This window comes from Mus pahari, chromosome 1 (assembly GCF_900095145.1).
Source record: "Mus pahari chromosome 1, PAHARI_EIJ_v1.1, whole genome shotgun sequence".
Classification (NCBI taxonomy): domain Eukaryota; kingdom Metazoa; phylum Chordata; class Mammalia; order Rodentia; family Muridae; genus Mus; species Mus pahari.
In genome coordinates, this window is record NC_034590.1 from 103,194,677 (window position 1) to 103,209,455 (window position 14,779).

The 14,779-nt window shown below is 43.7% G+C and overlaps 1 protein-coding gene across 5 annotated transcripts in view; it reads right to left on the reverse strand.

Annotated features, from left to right (window-relative positions):
- Nucleotides 1-14,779, reverse strand: part of Dhx32 (DEAH-box helicase 32 (putative)) — a 57,338-nt gene that overhangs the window by 20,891 nt on the left and 21,668 nt on the right. For all 5 annotated transcript variants that reach the window (XM_021193794.1, XM_029535480.1, XM_029535478.1 and 2 more), the window contains exons 3-4: nucleotides 7,574-7,767; nucleotides 1,145-1,517 (exon numbers count right to left, since the gene is read on the reverse strand). In XM_021193794.1, the coding sequence (XP_021049453.1) occupies nucleotides 1,145-1,517; nucleotides 7,574-7,767 (567 nt within the window). The remainder of the gene's footprint in view (nucleotides 1-1,144; nucleotides 1,518-7,573; nucleotides 7,768-14,779) is intronic.

A 14,779-nucleotide genomic window follows, 5' to 3' on the forward strand; every position in this document is an offset into this window, starting at 1 on the left:
CCTACTGTTTTAACAGAAAGGACACTTTCTAAGTCAGCTCACCAGCATAAAGGTCACCGTGTCACTGATGCATAGGTTCCATTACAAGAATCAAAGACTCTAAGACAACCTCTAGCCAAACCTGTTACAACCTTTAGTTTCCAAAGCATCCATTTGGGATTTTTGTGAGACAGCTTCATTCTGAAGCCAAGGCTAGCTTCCACCTTCTGATGGAAGGTCTAGCCTTCATGGTCTAGCCTGGTGAGTCCATGACCCTGCTTGAACCTGGCTGTTTCGAAATGTCTGATTTTAATCTCAAAGATGGCTGTTTCTCCTGTCGGTCTCCATCTGGCAGTTTCAACTTTCAAATGTCCTGACTTCACTGCTGTTCCTTCCTCAGGCTCTGCTCTGCCCCTTAATCATTCTGTTACCGCCCCAAGGGCTTTTTAAACATTCTATATCAGGCACTAAGTCATCACTATAGAATATTAATATTCAGAAGAGGTGTATCATCTACACAAACAACTGATAAATGTCTTATGCAGATGAGACTCCAAATTACTTTCCCTAAGGAAACAAAGTTTAAGTCTCAAGACCCACCCCAAGCTCCTATAGTTCTGAGCCTGAATTGAGGTCACACCTCCGAGTTACCTCCTCCCACCCTTCACCCCCACCTTGGCAGATCTACACCAAGGCAGAGGCTCATTCCTTCGTAGCTAACCTTTCTCCAACATTTTCTGGTTCCCGTTAATCATTCAAACTCCTGTGCACCTGCTTCATACTGAGAGAATGGAGACACTGGAGGCTGGTTGGGGTAGAACAGGCTGCAGTCTTTAAGAAGAGCGGTCTACCTCAGGTGCTGAGAGGGCAGCAGAGGGTGGAGTCCTCTGTGTCCACTGTGTCTCCATGAGAGACGGCCAGCTTCCATCAAGCTGGGCCCTAGATCCTCAGGATGCCACTCCATTCCTTCTCAGCCCTGAGAGACTGGCAATGCTCTCACGGAGATGTTGTCTACCCTATCTGTGCTGCAGCTTATGTGGAATGAGGTATGCTGTCGGGAATATCACACAGCTGCTGTGCAATGGCTATGAGCTGCTGACGAAAAAGCTTCCCATAGGAAATGCCTTTTGGCAACACTTTTGGGTCGGAATGTCACTTAACTTACTTGTTCACAGGCCAGGAAGACCACAACGTCACCCTTCTCACCCGAGCAGTGGATTTCAAAGATAAGGCGTACGGCAGACTCGAAGGAGTCCTTCTGAGCCCCACTAAGGTACACCACCTCCACGGGGTGCTTATTTCTCACTTCTATGAGAGGCACGTCTCCATAGTAGGAACTGAGTTTACTGGTGAGGAGAGGCGAGCAGTTAACTATGAGCTTCAGCTCTGGTCTTGCCAGCAGCACATCTTTAAGGAGTCCAAGCAGCACATCAGTCGCCAGGCTTCTCTCATGGACATCGTCCAAGATGATGACGCCATAGCTACCCAGGAAAGGATTGGACATCATTTCTCTCTGCAGCATGTCATCAGTACAGTACCTACACAGAAGACACATTCAAGTTAGGGAATTCTCATGAACACCATGTAAAGGACTCCCTAAAATACACACGTATGCTCTGTCTTTCTTTGTGGCACTGGTTACATTTTTTTTCTTGGAGCCAAGATTCCTTTGAGGTGATAGCATCTGTAGGGCTGCAGCACAGACACCCACATAAACACATTTTAAATATCCTTTGTACATGCTCAGGGAGTCCTCAAGGCTCACCACAGAACCCCAGGTCAGAGGCCTCTCCTTACAAAGGTCTGTAACCAGTGATCACCACAACCCAGTGTCCTGCTGTTAATCACAAGCCTATGCAAACTCACTGTTACAAATGATAATAAATGCATGAAACATTTGCCTGTGGCTTTGTAAACTAAACAGTATTGTCATGGAACATCCTTATTGGACAGTTACCTCCCTTCCTGTCTTTGGTGGCACTCTGGGTACTGCCATATACTTTACAAGGAAAGAACTCAGGCTCATGGCCCAGCCACTCACATTAAGATTCTCACTGGGAGTTGCTGGTGGCAACTATGTCACCAAGGTGCTAACATCATTAAGTTTGAACTGTTGCTCAAATAAGAGTAAATAGAAGTAGCTACACAGTAATCACCAGCTCTGAGTACTTGTGCAAACTGGCTACCATGCCTGATGGGGCAGGGAGGGTATTAGGGATCTTGTTTATTTGTCTGAGATGTTGGTCTCAAATTCAAAATCTTCCAGCTTCAGCCTCCTTCATTGGTGATTTAATAGATTCCCCATCCCTGTAGGGCCTTTGAGATATTTAAAAAAAAAAAAAAGTTAAAGGCTCCATGGTAATCATCTACTACCATAAAGATTTCTTTCTGATACTATTTGTATATGCATACAGCTTACTGTTTGGGAAAGTTTTATGAACCCCCCACCTCTCCCAGCACCTAAGACTGAGGTTGTTGGATGGGTCTGCAGGCGATGCTGACCCTTGGTTGACATTTAGCTTGGATTTGGGCTTCCACCCTGCCCCAAACTGACAGGTGACTATATCAGCCAGCCTAGGAATCATGTGAACATGCGCTTTCTTTCCTCTGAGGAGACCCTCTTCACAGCTCACTTGGCTGGCTCTGCTCTCGATCTGCTTCACTGTGATAAGCTTCAGTTGTGAGGAGACAGTTCTGAATACAGTGAAGCTCTCACACAAACGAAACCTGATGGAGCTGGAGACCCTGACCCAGTGGGGACCCCAGCTTAGTGATTAATACCCTTTCAAGGGAGGACAGAGAGTATGGAAGCAAGGATTTCCTTTTAGTTCCTAGTTTGGGCCCTGGGCCAATACATATATTTCTCATGTAATCTTCAGAATAAATCCTGAGGGAAGATGTTGCCCCTCCTATTTATAAATGGAGAAAATGGGCCAACAGTTTAAGGAGCCTAGCAAGGGCCACAAAGCTAGGGGCAAGGTTCTATTTTCTGTTTCGTTTTATTTTGGTTTGGTTTGGTTAGTTGGTTTTTGAGACAGGGTCTCACTATGTAGCCATGGCTTGCCTAGAACTTACAATGTAGCCCAGGTGAACCTCAAACTTCCTACTACACACAGGAATTAAAGGGACACACCTCACGGGTAAGATGTGAACCAAATGATTTATCATATCTGGTGCTGTTATCAAATCAGAGACTGCGTCCTCAGGCCCCAGGGTTTGGAGAGTAAGACTTGCCCTTCCTTTCCCTTTTTATGAGAAAGCTTCACTCTCTGCCGTTCTGTTCATACAGACTCATCCTGTGTCTTCCAAGTGAGCAGTATCAAATTGTGGATCATTCCTAAATGATCAAACCTAAGACCCAAGTTTTTCTGAATACAATATTATTGCATTTCATGCAAGATGCAGACAAATGCATCCAGAATCTAGCTTTCCAGGCATCTTCTGCCAAGGTTAACTAGGACACAAAGACCTAAGCTACCATTGCCCTATTTATGTAAATTATGTTCATGTCAGCTCCTTTCATGTCACAAATACCATCTTGTTCCTCTTCAGTAAAACTCAGCTGAGTACCATCTAGTCAGCACTCAGCTTCCTCAAAGCCATGCTTCCTATAAAGTGGAGGAGGCATGAGTTATGTAACTATATCCAGCCTTGGTTCAAAGGAAAGAGATCGGTGGCCTATTTAAAACTCAGCTAAATTCAGCAAGATGATGCAATTCTTCCCCCCTCCCCAATCCCCACTCCCACATGACTCCCATGCCCTCCACCCCATCCTGTAACCCTGGCTGGGCTGGAGCTCACTATGTAGACTCTCCTGGCCTCAGAGATCCACCTATCTCTGCCTCTGGCATTCTGAGATTAAAAGTGTACTCCACCAAGCCTGGTAAGATTCATTTCTCAGTTTCACATAGTAAGACTCCATGTGAACCATGCTTTAAAAATGTTGTCATGGTAACTACATAGATATGCTGTCACTGTGCTAGGTAATGTAACACAGCACCTTAAATTCTCAAGACTTGTAAGAACCAAGAATAACATATTAAAAAGTTGTATTAATATTTGTATCTTCAGACATTTCTTTCTCTCTTTTTTTAAGAAATGTTTTATACTGAGTTTGACCCTAATGAAAACTGAAAACTCTTCAGTTCTGAAAACTGAACAGGTTTAAAAGCCACACCCTCTGCACAGGAGACCCGATGAATAGGAGACCCACTACACAGGAGACCCACTGCACAGGAGGCCCACTGCACAGGAGATCTACTGCATGGGAGCCCCAATGCACAGGAGACTGTGGCATATAGAGAAGAAAGCCTTTCAGGTATGCAGTATTTAGGTGTCTACTATCTGAAAAGGCCAGAAAAAAGCTTAAAGAGCTAAACTGTTTTTTTTTTTTTTTGTATTAAAGATTTATTTATTTTACTTAAGTGAGCACACTGTTGCTATCTTCATACACACCAGAAAAAGGTGGTGGATACCATTGCAGATGGTTGTGAGCCACCATGTGGTTGCTGGGAATTGAACTCAGGTCCTGTGGAAGAGCAGTCAGTGTTCTTAACCTCTGAGCCATCTCTCCAGCCCACTAAACTGTTTTTTTTTTTTTGTTGTTGTTGTTGTTGTTTTTTTAATATCATTAAAAAAAGCAAAAGGAAGGCAGGCAGGCAGGCAGGCAGGCAATGTTATCTCTACCAGGTATCTATGATATGCCCACTAGGGTTGCAAAGAAAACAAAAAAGGTAAGACTGAATACAGAACACTAGCTTCTCTAATTAGTAATGACCTTTAAAGATTCTGACTGAAGGGCTGGCGAAGTAGCTCAGTGGCCAGCACTTGCCCAGCATGTGTAAGGCCCTGGTCCATTAAGAACCATCTGTGGTTTAAAATGCCATTCAATCTGATGGCACTTAAAATCATAGCCAGCACACCTCTCCAGGAAAGCAAACTGGTTCTGGTAAAAATTCTAAAGATTTAATTACAATTAATTATAATCCTAAACTAGCCACCACCTACACTATGCTTCAGGCCTACCTGCTCGGCCATTTACTGCTTACAGTGCTCCTCTGAACAGCCATTGGTTTTCTGGATGAGGAGACCTGAATATAGAGAGCTCTGGGTGGGAACCTATGCAGAGTCCCTGCTAGACACTGTCTGTATAGCCCTGAGGCATCCTAGGCAGAGAGCATTCTGGGAGGAAAGTAGGGTTTTAAATTTTCTTTTACTGTAAGGGCTTTTAAATCTTTGGGCCATCTTCAGACTCAGACCCTTCCCGTGTCCTGCTCACAAGTTCTTACAGTGATGATAGGGAAAGGGCAGTCTGAGCAGCAGAGAATAGAGTCTGCAGTAGCCAGAACATTCCATCTACATGAACTACAGCTTACCCCAAGCCTCAGGGCTCCCACTCAAGAGTCAACACTTTAACACAGAAACTCAGTCCTTCCTCTGCCTGACAGAATTCAGTGTTTAAAAATAATCTTATAAAAGTCAAGTCCGCCGGGCGTGGTGGCGCACGCCTTTAATCCCAGCACTTGGGAGGCAGAGGCAGGAGGATTTCTGAGTTCGAAGCCAGCCTGGTCTACAAAGTGAGTTCCAGGACAGCCAGGGCTATATAGAGAAACCCTGTCTCGAAAAAACAACAACAACAACAACAAAAAAAAACCAAAAAAGTCAAGTCCAAAACATACAAATGTTTAAAAAGTATGTCCTGCTACACTCTTACAATGATAGTATATCCCAGGAAAAATATTTTCATGACTTTCTCAACAATAATAACAAACTATTATTAAATTATGATTCCACATTCATTAACATAAAATTGTTACATCTAAGAGTTCTTTCCAAAGTCTAGATGCAGTGATTGCAGAACTTAGTTGAAGCCATTAAACAATTAAAACAGACGTTTCAAAGGCCACTTCAAAGAATGAAAAATAAAAATGGAGGGACAGTGGGGAGGGTGAGGCAAGAGGACTAAGAGGTTTGGACCAGCCTTAGCTATAGAATGACACTTTTGTCAACACCCTTCCTAAGTCAAAAACAGTCACTGAAAATGCTAAGTTTAAGCACTCTCTCTCTCCCTATTGTATCTTTTGTCCTGCGTAACCAATCTCCAACTAGTTTGTGAGTTCCTAAGAGGCAGGGAAGGGGTGCTTTTCTTTTATATGTGACCTGTATATAGTGGTAGTTTACAAGCACGTATACACCCAATAGTTCCACACACTGAATTTTTACAAAGGTAAGACAGCCTGTAGAACCTTATTAGGCCAAGGCATTAACTGGCCTAAACAATTCCCCATGGCTGGACACTTGCTCTAACAGTGAGTCACAAGGGCGCTCTGGATGGCCTTCAAAGCTTGGGCCAAGGCAGTACTCCCTCCTTCTCCCAACAAGTCAGGGAACATCCTCCACAGGACAAGCATATCAGACACAGGGAGAGCAGTGTGCAGAACACCATCCCTGCCCTGTAATTCTGAAGCAGCACGAATCAACACATGCAAGTGGGCTATGGGCATGCAGATATTCTGGCCCTGAGGTCAGTATATTTTGATCTCTTGAGCTCCTAGAGGGGAAGACAGTGTCCAGGGCTCCTGAAGCCATCGGGTGGTCACCTCTGGCTGTAAGCAGCTTTGGCCACTCCTTGCAGAGCAGAATAGGCACAAGTGCTGTCTGTCTATGAGGGAGACAGAGCACTGCTCAGAGAAGCCCTGGCCTTGAGAAGTTACTCTTCTAGCTCTGCACTTCAGTTCTCTCTGCATATCTCTTTCCTGCTCTGAAGCCAGCCCTTGGAGGCCTCTGATAAAGTTAACACACGCATCTGATAACATAACCTACTGTGGCCTCAAAGACAGTCCACCCCACAAAGTCAGGGGAGCCCTCCTGGTGCAGGTGACCCTTGCACTGAGTTCTGAGTGACTAGAAAGAACTGGCCAATCCCAGAAGAAGCAACAGACAGGACAGGAGCAGTGATGGGTGGAGTGAGAATTTCCGTTTCTTTAAGAACCCGGTTATGTGTGTATGTATGTTTGTTTTGATCCCAGGTATGGGACATGGGGCTTCTTCAGTGTCCCCAGATGCTAACCAGCATGGTCTCACGCTCTAGGATGGGAGTGCCTTTGCCAGCTGCAGACAGTTTACCTTTGGAATTCCGGGGATGCCTGAGAATGTGTAAATGTGAGAGGGTGGTGGAGGCTGCTGCTTTTGCTGGCTGGAGATATTCTGATGACTAAAACTGGACTTGCCCCTAGGAACTGGATGCTCCTAGTCAACAGGAAGCAGTCTAAAGCGGTCTATGCCCCACTTCCCTCTAACCTCCTTTCTGGACTCACTAAGAGGTATAGCTCTCTATGCACAAGATGGAAAGTCTTGGGTGAAACTAACAAGTTGTAATTTTCCCCCTGAGGATTATAATCACAGAAGTTTAGACAAGAGACAACGGAGGATACCAGGGAGGGGAAACAAGGGAGGGGTGTGTGTCAGGCTAGAGAGGGCAGTCATTACACCAGGCGTGCTTGACATGCAGAAGGCCAGACCAACGCTCTGAGGATTGTAGAACCCAAGCCAAGAAAGAGGCACCTAGGCTGTGGTGCAGTGTCTACATACAAACCTCAGGATTGTTTCAGTGCTGCAGCAGTTCTCAAAGGGAATCACATAGCCAACTTCATGCCCAATATTAACATCCATCTCGTCGGCTACCCGCAGGGCCAGCTGGACTGCCGTCTGTTTGTGGGCCTGTGTGCATATCACGCCCCCGTGCTGGTAATGGATGGAAAGGCAATACTCAGCACACCACTGAGGAACCTTTGACAGGGAAAAATGACACAGGATCAGCCCTTGCTAGGAAAGACAGACAAGCTCAAAACACAGAGGAGTAGCTCTTTCTCATGGCCAGCTTCATGTTCTCTAAGATAAGATCTTTTTCTTTCACCAACTCAGCAGACAGTGCCAGGAACAGTATTAATCCTTACTTAGTAGAGCTCTGAGCAATAGAGACTATATGACTCTAATCACTAATAAATGAAGTTAAGAGCATACAGGTATTATCATAAAATGGAAACCATTAGTTTTTGACTCAGATTTTAGAAAGGCAGTTAAGGACATGAAAAAATTAAACCTGTGCCTCTTAAAATTTTTTAGATTTGTTTATGTGTGTGAGTATTTTGCTTATGTACATGCACCATATGCGTGCAGTACCCTCAGAGGCCAGGGAGGAGTTGGATCTCTGAGAACTGAGTCCTCTATGGTGCAGAGCCAGGCCCTCTCCAGTGCAGCAAGCGCTCTCATCTGATGAGCAGTCCCTCAGCTCCAACCTAGGCGTCTGGAGAGACTCATGTAGTCACAAATTATCTTTCCTAGTAATAAGAAGGCCACATCAAACTACAACATTGTATGAGTTACTATGTTTTAAAGAATGTAATATTAAATAGCATTTAAATACAAAATAACAACCCAAAATTAAAGCATTTGAATTCATGCAATTATAACAATACCCAAATTAGCCTGCTTAACATGGCTCTACTAATGAAAGCTAAAATATTTTGCCAATTTATTATCTGAATGTAATTAAAAATTAACCTAGTGAGACAAGCAACTTATCTAGAGTCAATTTCAAGCAGAGCTACTCTTCAGCCATTTTATTTTCAAAATCCTTTCATGTAAAATGTGATACAGCTAGAGAGCTGGCTCAGTAGTTAAAAGCACTGGCTGCTCTTCCAGAGGACCTGGGTTTGAGTCCCAGAGTGGTTCACAACTGTCTGTAGTTCTAGTTCCAGTTCCAGGGGAATCTGGAGCTCTCCTCTGACTTCTATGGGCACCAGACATACATGTGGTGCAGAAACATGCACACAGGCAACACCTCACACACACACACACACACACACACAGAAAACACACACACACACACACAGAAAACACACACACATATACACACAAATAATAATAATAATAATAATAATAATAATAATAATAATAATTGTAATTATAATAAATAGGGGCTGGTTAAGAGCACTGACTGCTCATCCAGTGCTGCATCATCAATCAAGAAAAACAATGTCTTATACTTTTCCAGAAATATTTAAAATTTCTATGATCCTGAATAGTCTATCTTGAATTGTTTCACAATCACTGGCCTAAATAGAAATTCACATAAATTCTGTTTCCTTCGTTCCTTGGTGTAATGGTTAAAACCTTCATGGATACCCTGATAGGACTTAAAAATCTCCCTGGGGCATGTCTGTGAGGGCATTCCAGGAAGGCTTGGTGGAGGAGGGAAGACTCAAGTGTGTGTAGAATATCATGGTATGGATTGGAGTCCTAGACTGAATAAAAAGGAAAAAGGGGGGCCAGGTGCCCTTTACTGTGCTGCATGAGAATACAGGTGGCATGCAAGCCGTGCTGCAAGAGGACACGGGAGACATGCATGCTGTGCTGCATAAGGACATAGGTGACATGCATGCTGTGCTGCATGAGGACCTGTGTTCATGCCCAGCACTGATATGAAAAAAGACCCCTCTCTAATCCCAGCTCTGGAGGCAGAGGCAGGCAGATCCCAGGGCAGTCCGGCCAGTCTGAATCAGCAAGCTCCAGGTGACTGGGGAAGGTCAGTCCACAGGGCAGATAGAACACCCAGCCGGTGGAGGAGGGAGCATATGCCTGCCTCACTCAGAGTGCAGATGTTTACTTAGCAACCAAATTCACAGCCCAGCAAAAACCACAGCTAATTTCAGAGCCTGGAAGACGTGACCATTACATGTGGATAATAACAGTCAGCCTTGAAACTGCAGGCTGCAATGTTCTCTCTCCGAACAGAAAAGGGAGGAGTTCCCATGTTAGAATGCCTACCCTCATGGCCTCGTTATTCTAGGCTAGCAGTTCTCAATGTGTGTAGCTCATAAGCCCTTTGGGGGGGGTGTCACACAACCCTTTCACAGGAGTCACCTAGGATTTTAGGAAAACAGATGTTATGATTTATAATAGTAGCAAAATTACAAAGTTACAAAGTAGTAAAATAATTTTATGATTGGGGTCACCACAACAAGAGGAACTGTATTAAAGGGTCATAGCATTGGGAAGATTGAGAACCACTGTTCTATGCAAACCAGGGGCCATTCTGGTCAATCCTTGACAAGTGTCAGGTACTGCTGAAAAGAGGAGGAGTCAGGCTGGAGGGGTACTCAGTGGTTAAAAGAACCAGCTGCTCTGCCAGGTCCTGAGTTCACTTCTCAGCACCCACATGGTGGCTCACAACCATCCGTAGTGGAATCTGATTCCCTCTTCTGGTGTGCATGAAAACAGAGCATACACACACACACACACACACACACACACACACACACACACACACTACATCTTAAAAGCCAATAAAATATTTAAAATATTAAAACAAAAAGTCAGAAAAAGCAAGAAGTCTGACCATTTCATAACATCACGGGACAGCATTTTCCAAGAGAGCTTGGCACTCCGTAGCCCTGCACTGCGAACACTCTCCCAGCAATCCTCAACTGGGTCTGTCTCACAGTCACCTGCTGGACAGAGCTCTCAGTCCTGCACTTTCTCTTTGGAAGTTCTTTCCCCACCAGAATGTCCTACTTAGGGCAGGCTAGGTAGCATTACTACCTAGTAATTACTAGCATTACTGACTGATGCTCTCTTCCAGTACAAATTCAGGAGGTGAAATAGAAGGATTCCAGTTCCCATGCCTGACAGCATACCACATACAAGAAAGCAGGCTGTGGGATTCTGGGAGACTTAAGGTCAGCTACTCAGATCTCTTACAAGAATCCACCAGCCAGATACAGTTTAGAACTCAGAGCAGCAGCATTGTGAATGGCCTCGTCATGGCCAATCTGGCAAGACAACTTCCACAACAGTAGCGCTGGTGTGGAGCTATCTTGTCCTTTCCATCAACGGCTACAGACAGCTAGCTTATACCCATCAACACTGGAAAAAGAAGCAAGAAGCCCCCTGTAAGAGAAAATTAGCATTATTCCATGGAACTCTTCCTGGCCCCCAGACCCCCCAAGCCCTTGCTGATATCTCTGGCCTGTGTAGGAACATTCCCTTTCATGTCTTCTAGAATCCCAAGGACATCAATCCTGCAGAGCAGCAATCTCTTCCATACCAAGAGATACACAAATTTTCTTTTTCCAAAGGAGTCCTAAGAATTAGCAATCCACCCAAAGATGGAAGTCTCTCCACATGATCCCTGAAGTGGGGCCATGGAGTTGACTCCCAAGGCACCTCCCTCTGCCCGATGCCAAGTCAGAATACTTCACCATGGACAAGCATGTTTGGCTTTGGGTATACACAGGTCAAATCTATCAGCACAGAGTGGTGGATAAGAATGCACAGCCAAGACTGGAGGGAGACATTTACCACCATGAGTGTCTTAAACTAAATCTTAGCTGTTTTGTGCTCAGTCACAGACTGCAGAGGGCCATGCAGGAGGAACTGCAAATGGCTTTAGAACTCATGCAATGCAGTCCACAGGTTACCATGGCCACATGGGTGGGCCTCGATGTGGCACAACCCCAAGGACTATGTGTCCTGAGGTCTTCACGCTGTTATGGAGTTCTCTGCTTGCTGCTCTCACATTCCTCTTAATCTAAAAATTGTATGAAAACTCTAAGGAGGCTTCCAGTCCCCCACTGGACAGGAGCTCTAGCATTCACAACACTAATGCTTGATCTCTTTCAGGCATTGCTGTTGGAGCGGATTACGATTCTATCACCACCCTAGAGAAGAACTTGAGATGTAGACTGTCAGCAATGACACCCTTAGAAAACATCTGGAAAAATAAAATTGTTAATGGAACTAGGCTGAGATGTTTTTACTACTGGCTCTGATGTAAAAACTCTTAGGGAACAATATGAAGTTGAGAAAGGCACACTCTTATTAATTAAGCTAGGGACCTTTTAAGGCCAGAGAACAAGGACAATGGCAGCACTGGCTGGTGTGACTCTCACTGAGGCTGGATGGCTGATGATTGATTTCTTTTTTTTTTTTTTTTTTTTTTTTTTTTATTTATTTATTTATTTATTTATTATATGTAAGTACACTGTAACTGTCTTCAGATACTCCAGAAGAGGGAGTCAGATCTTGTTACGGATGGTTATGAGCCACCATGTGGTTGCTGGGATTTGAACTTCAGACCTTTGGAAGAGCAGTCAGGTGCTCTTATCCACTGAGCCATCTCACCAGCCCGATGATTGATTTCTTACACTCACTTTGCCCTCAGCTTTTTGATATGGTTTATTAAGAATTGCTGATGAGTAGGTATACATTTTGAGGATTTAAGGTAGATATGACTGATTTTTATATAAAAATTAAGATCTGTGATTCTTTTAAGATTCTTACAAGATTACTTTTAAAGATAAATAATAATTACTTCTTTTTTTGTAACTGCAAATTGCTGCCTGCCAATAAGAGAAACTGGCTGAGAAAACTACCTTGCTTGCTTACACTTTGTTAATCTATAACAAGTTGCTTGGTTATGAATATATGTGGGTTTTTTAGAATAATTTGTTTTCTTTACCTGCACTATGTAATGTTATTTCTTGTAAAGGTATTGGAAAACACATTTTTTAATAATCATTCATTAGAAATGTAAAGAATCACTCATTAGAAAACTAAAATGTAATCACATTATAATTATAAACTGCTTGAAAGATTTTTTTTCTGGGATATATAAGGTATGGAAGAAAGAATAAAGTATGGGGGCTGGTGAGATGGCTCAGCGGGTAAGAGCACTGAATGCTCTTCCAAAGGTCCTGAGCTCAAATCCCAGCCATCACATGGTGGCTCATAACCACCTATAATGAGATCTGACGCCCTCTTCTGGTGCGTCTGAAGACAGCTACAGTGTACTTATTTACAATAATAAATAAATCTTTGGGCCAGATAGAGGAGCAAGGAGGGACTGAAGGAGGAGAGGTTCTAAGTTGAATTCCCAACATCCACATGAAGGCTCACAACCATCTGTACAGCTACAGTGTACTCACATACATAAAATAAATAAATAAATCTTTAAGAAAGAATGAATCAAGTATGGTGTGGCTGGAACATTGCTTCTCCCATCCATCAAGTATGTGTGTATGTATGGGGGTTGGAACATTCTTCCTTCCATCCACCAATTATGTGTATTAATGTATGTGTGTGTGAAATACTTGGAGCCTCTTTGCTGGAGCTTGCTCTAAGCATTCTAAGTGTGAATATACATATGTCTGTCTGTCTGCATGTATGTATGTATGTATGTATGTATGTAGATGTGTGCATATGTGTGTATAAGCAGTGACCCACACGAGTGCCTGCCTCAGTTTACCCACCACATGGAGGCCAAAGCCAGTCATTGGCAACTGGCCTATTTGACTTGTGGGAGATTAGAGTAAAAGCTAGAAAAGACACAGTAGGTGGTTCTAGAAATGCTTCTCTGCCCTTCTGGCTTTCATAAGACTATCCTGAAACCGTAATAGGAAAAGTCGCCTTAGACAGACGAGAAATTGTCTTTCTCTTTCCCAGAGCAGCTGCTAAACAATCCTATGACATCTGTACAGAAGAGAAGGCAGTTTTAGATCTTTGGCTCTGAAGATAGGGTTTTCTTTGAAAGATTTAAAACTATGGGGAATAAGAAAAGTCTTGGAAACAAAGCAGATTAGTTGCATAATTTAGAAAACAAGAAATTAATATGCCCGTTTTCTCTTTATTTGAATACAATTTGAGTTCTCTAAACCAGAAAGACACTGACTTCCTATTTAACAGAACAAAAGTATAGCTTACTAAAATGATTAAGAAGTTTAAAATGGCCGGGCGCGGTGGCGCACGCCTTTAATCCCAGCATTCGGGAGGCAGAGGCAGGCGGATTTCTGAGTTCGAGGCCAGCCTGGTCTACAAAGTGAGTTCCAGGACAGCCAGGGATACACAGAGAAACCCTGTCTGGAAAAACCAAAACCAAACCAAAACAAAACAAAAAGAAGTTTAAAATGGTGCTATCCCAGCCCTTAGGGTCAGAAGTTCAAGGTCATTCATGGCTGTCTACATAGCAAATTTGGAACCAGGCTGGGAAACTTTGAGAAGTTATCTCAAACAAGCAAAACTTCAAAGTGACAAAAAAAAAAGTTCGTAACGGTCACAAATCCCTAAAGGTGGGAGAGGAGCAGCAAGTCTGACATGACAGGAATGGGGAGAGTGGACATGTAAACGGACATATAAACAAAGAGGGTCGAGTTGCTGGGAGAAGGCTGTTATGAAAACTGGGAAGGCCACAGTGAGACCAGAGCTGAGCTGGCTGGAGCCAACGGTGTGAACACATCCTGACAGAGGGAGAAAAATATCAAAGACAAACAAACAGAAATACACACAAGTTCGCAGAGAAACACCCAGAGAAAGATGCAGGTAGGATGAACTGTGGACCCATGCAGGCAGATGAACCGATGGAGATACATGTAAATCATATTTCCTTGCTCTCCCTACTGGGAAGAGCCCAAAACATGAGAAGCCAACAGCCAACAGGCACATCCGCTGTCCAGGTCTCGGTTTCCAAACACAGCTATCTGCTAAGGAACTAGGGCTTCTGGAAAAGAATGTGGGCTTCCTAGGCTGGGACAGGGAATGTGTGGGAGGAGCCTGGAACATCGTGCTGTGAGAGTGGGTGAGGAGCAAGGGCGGGGCCTGCCACAGCAGGACAAACTGAGCAACAAACACAAAAGGTTTATTAATGATAACCCACACAGCACAGAGAAACCTGTCTCAAAAAAAAAAAAAAAAAAAAAAAAAAAAAATAACCCACAAAGAACAGAGTAAATAAATTACTAAAAAA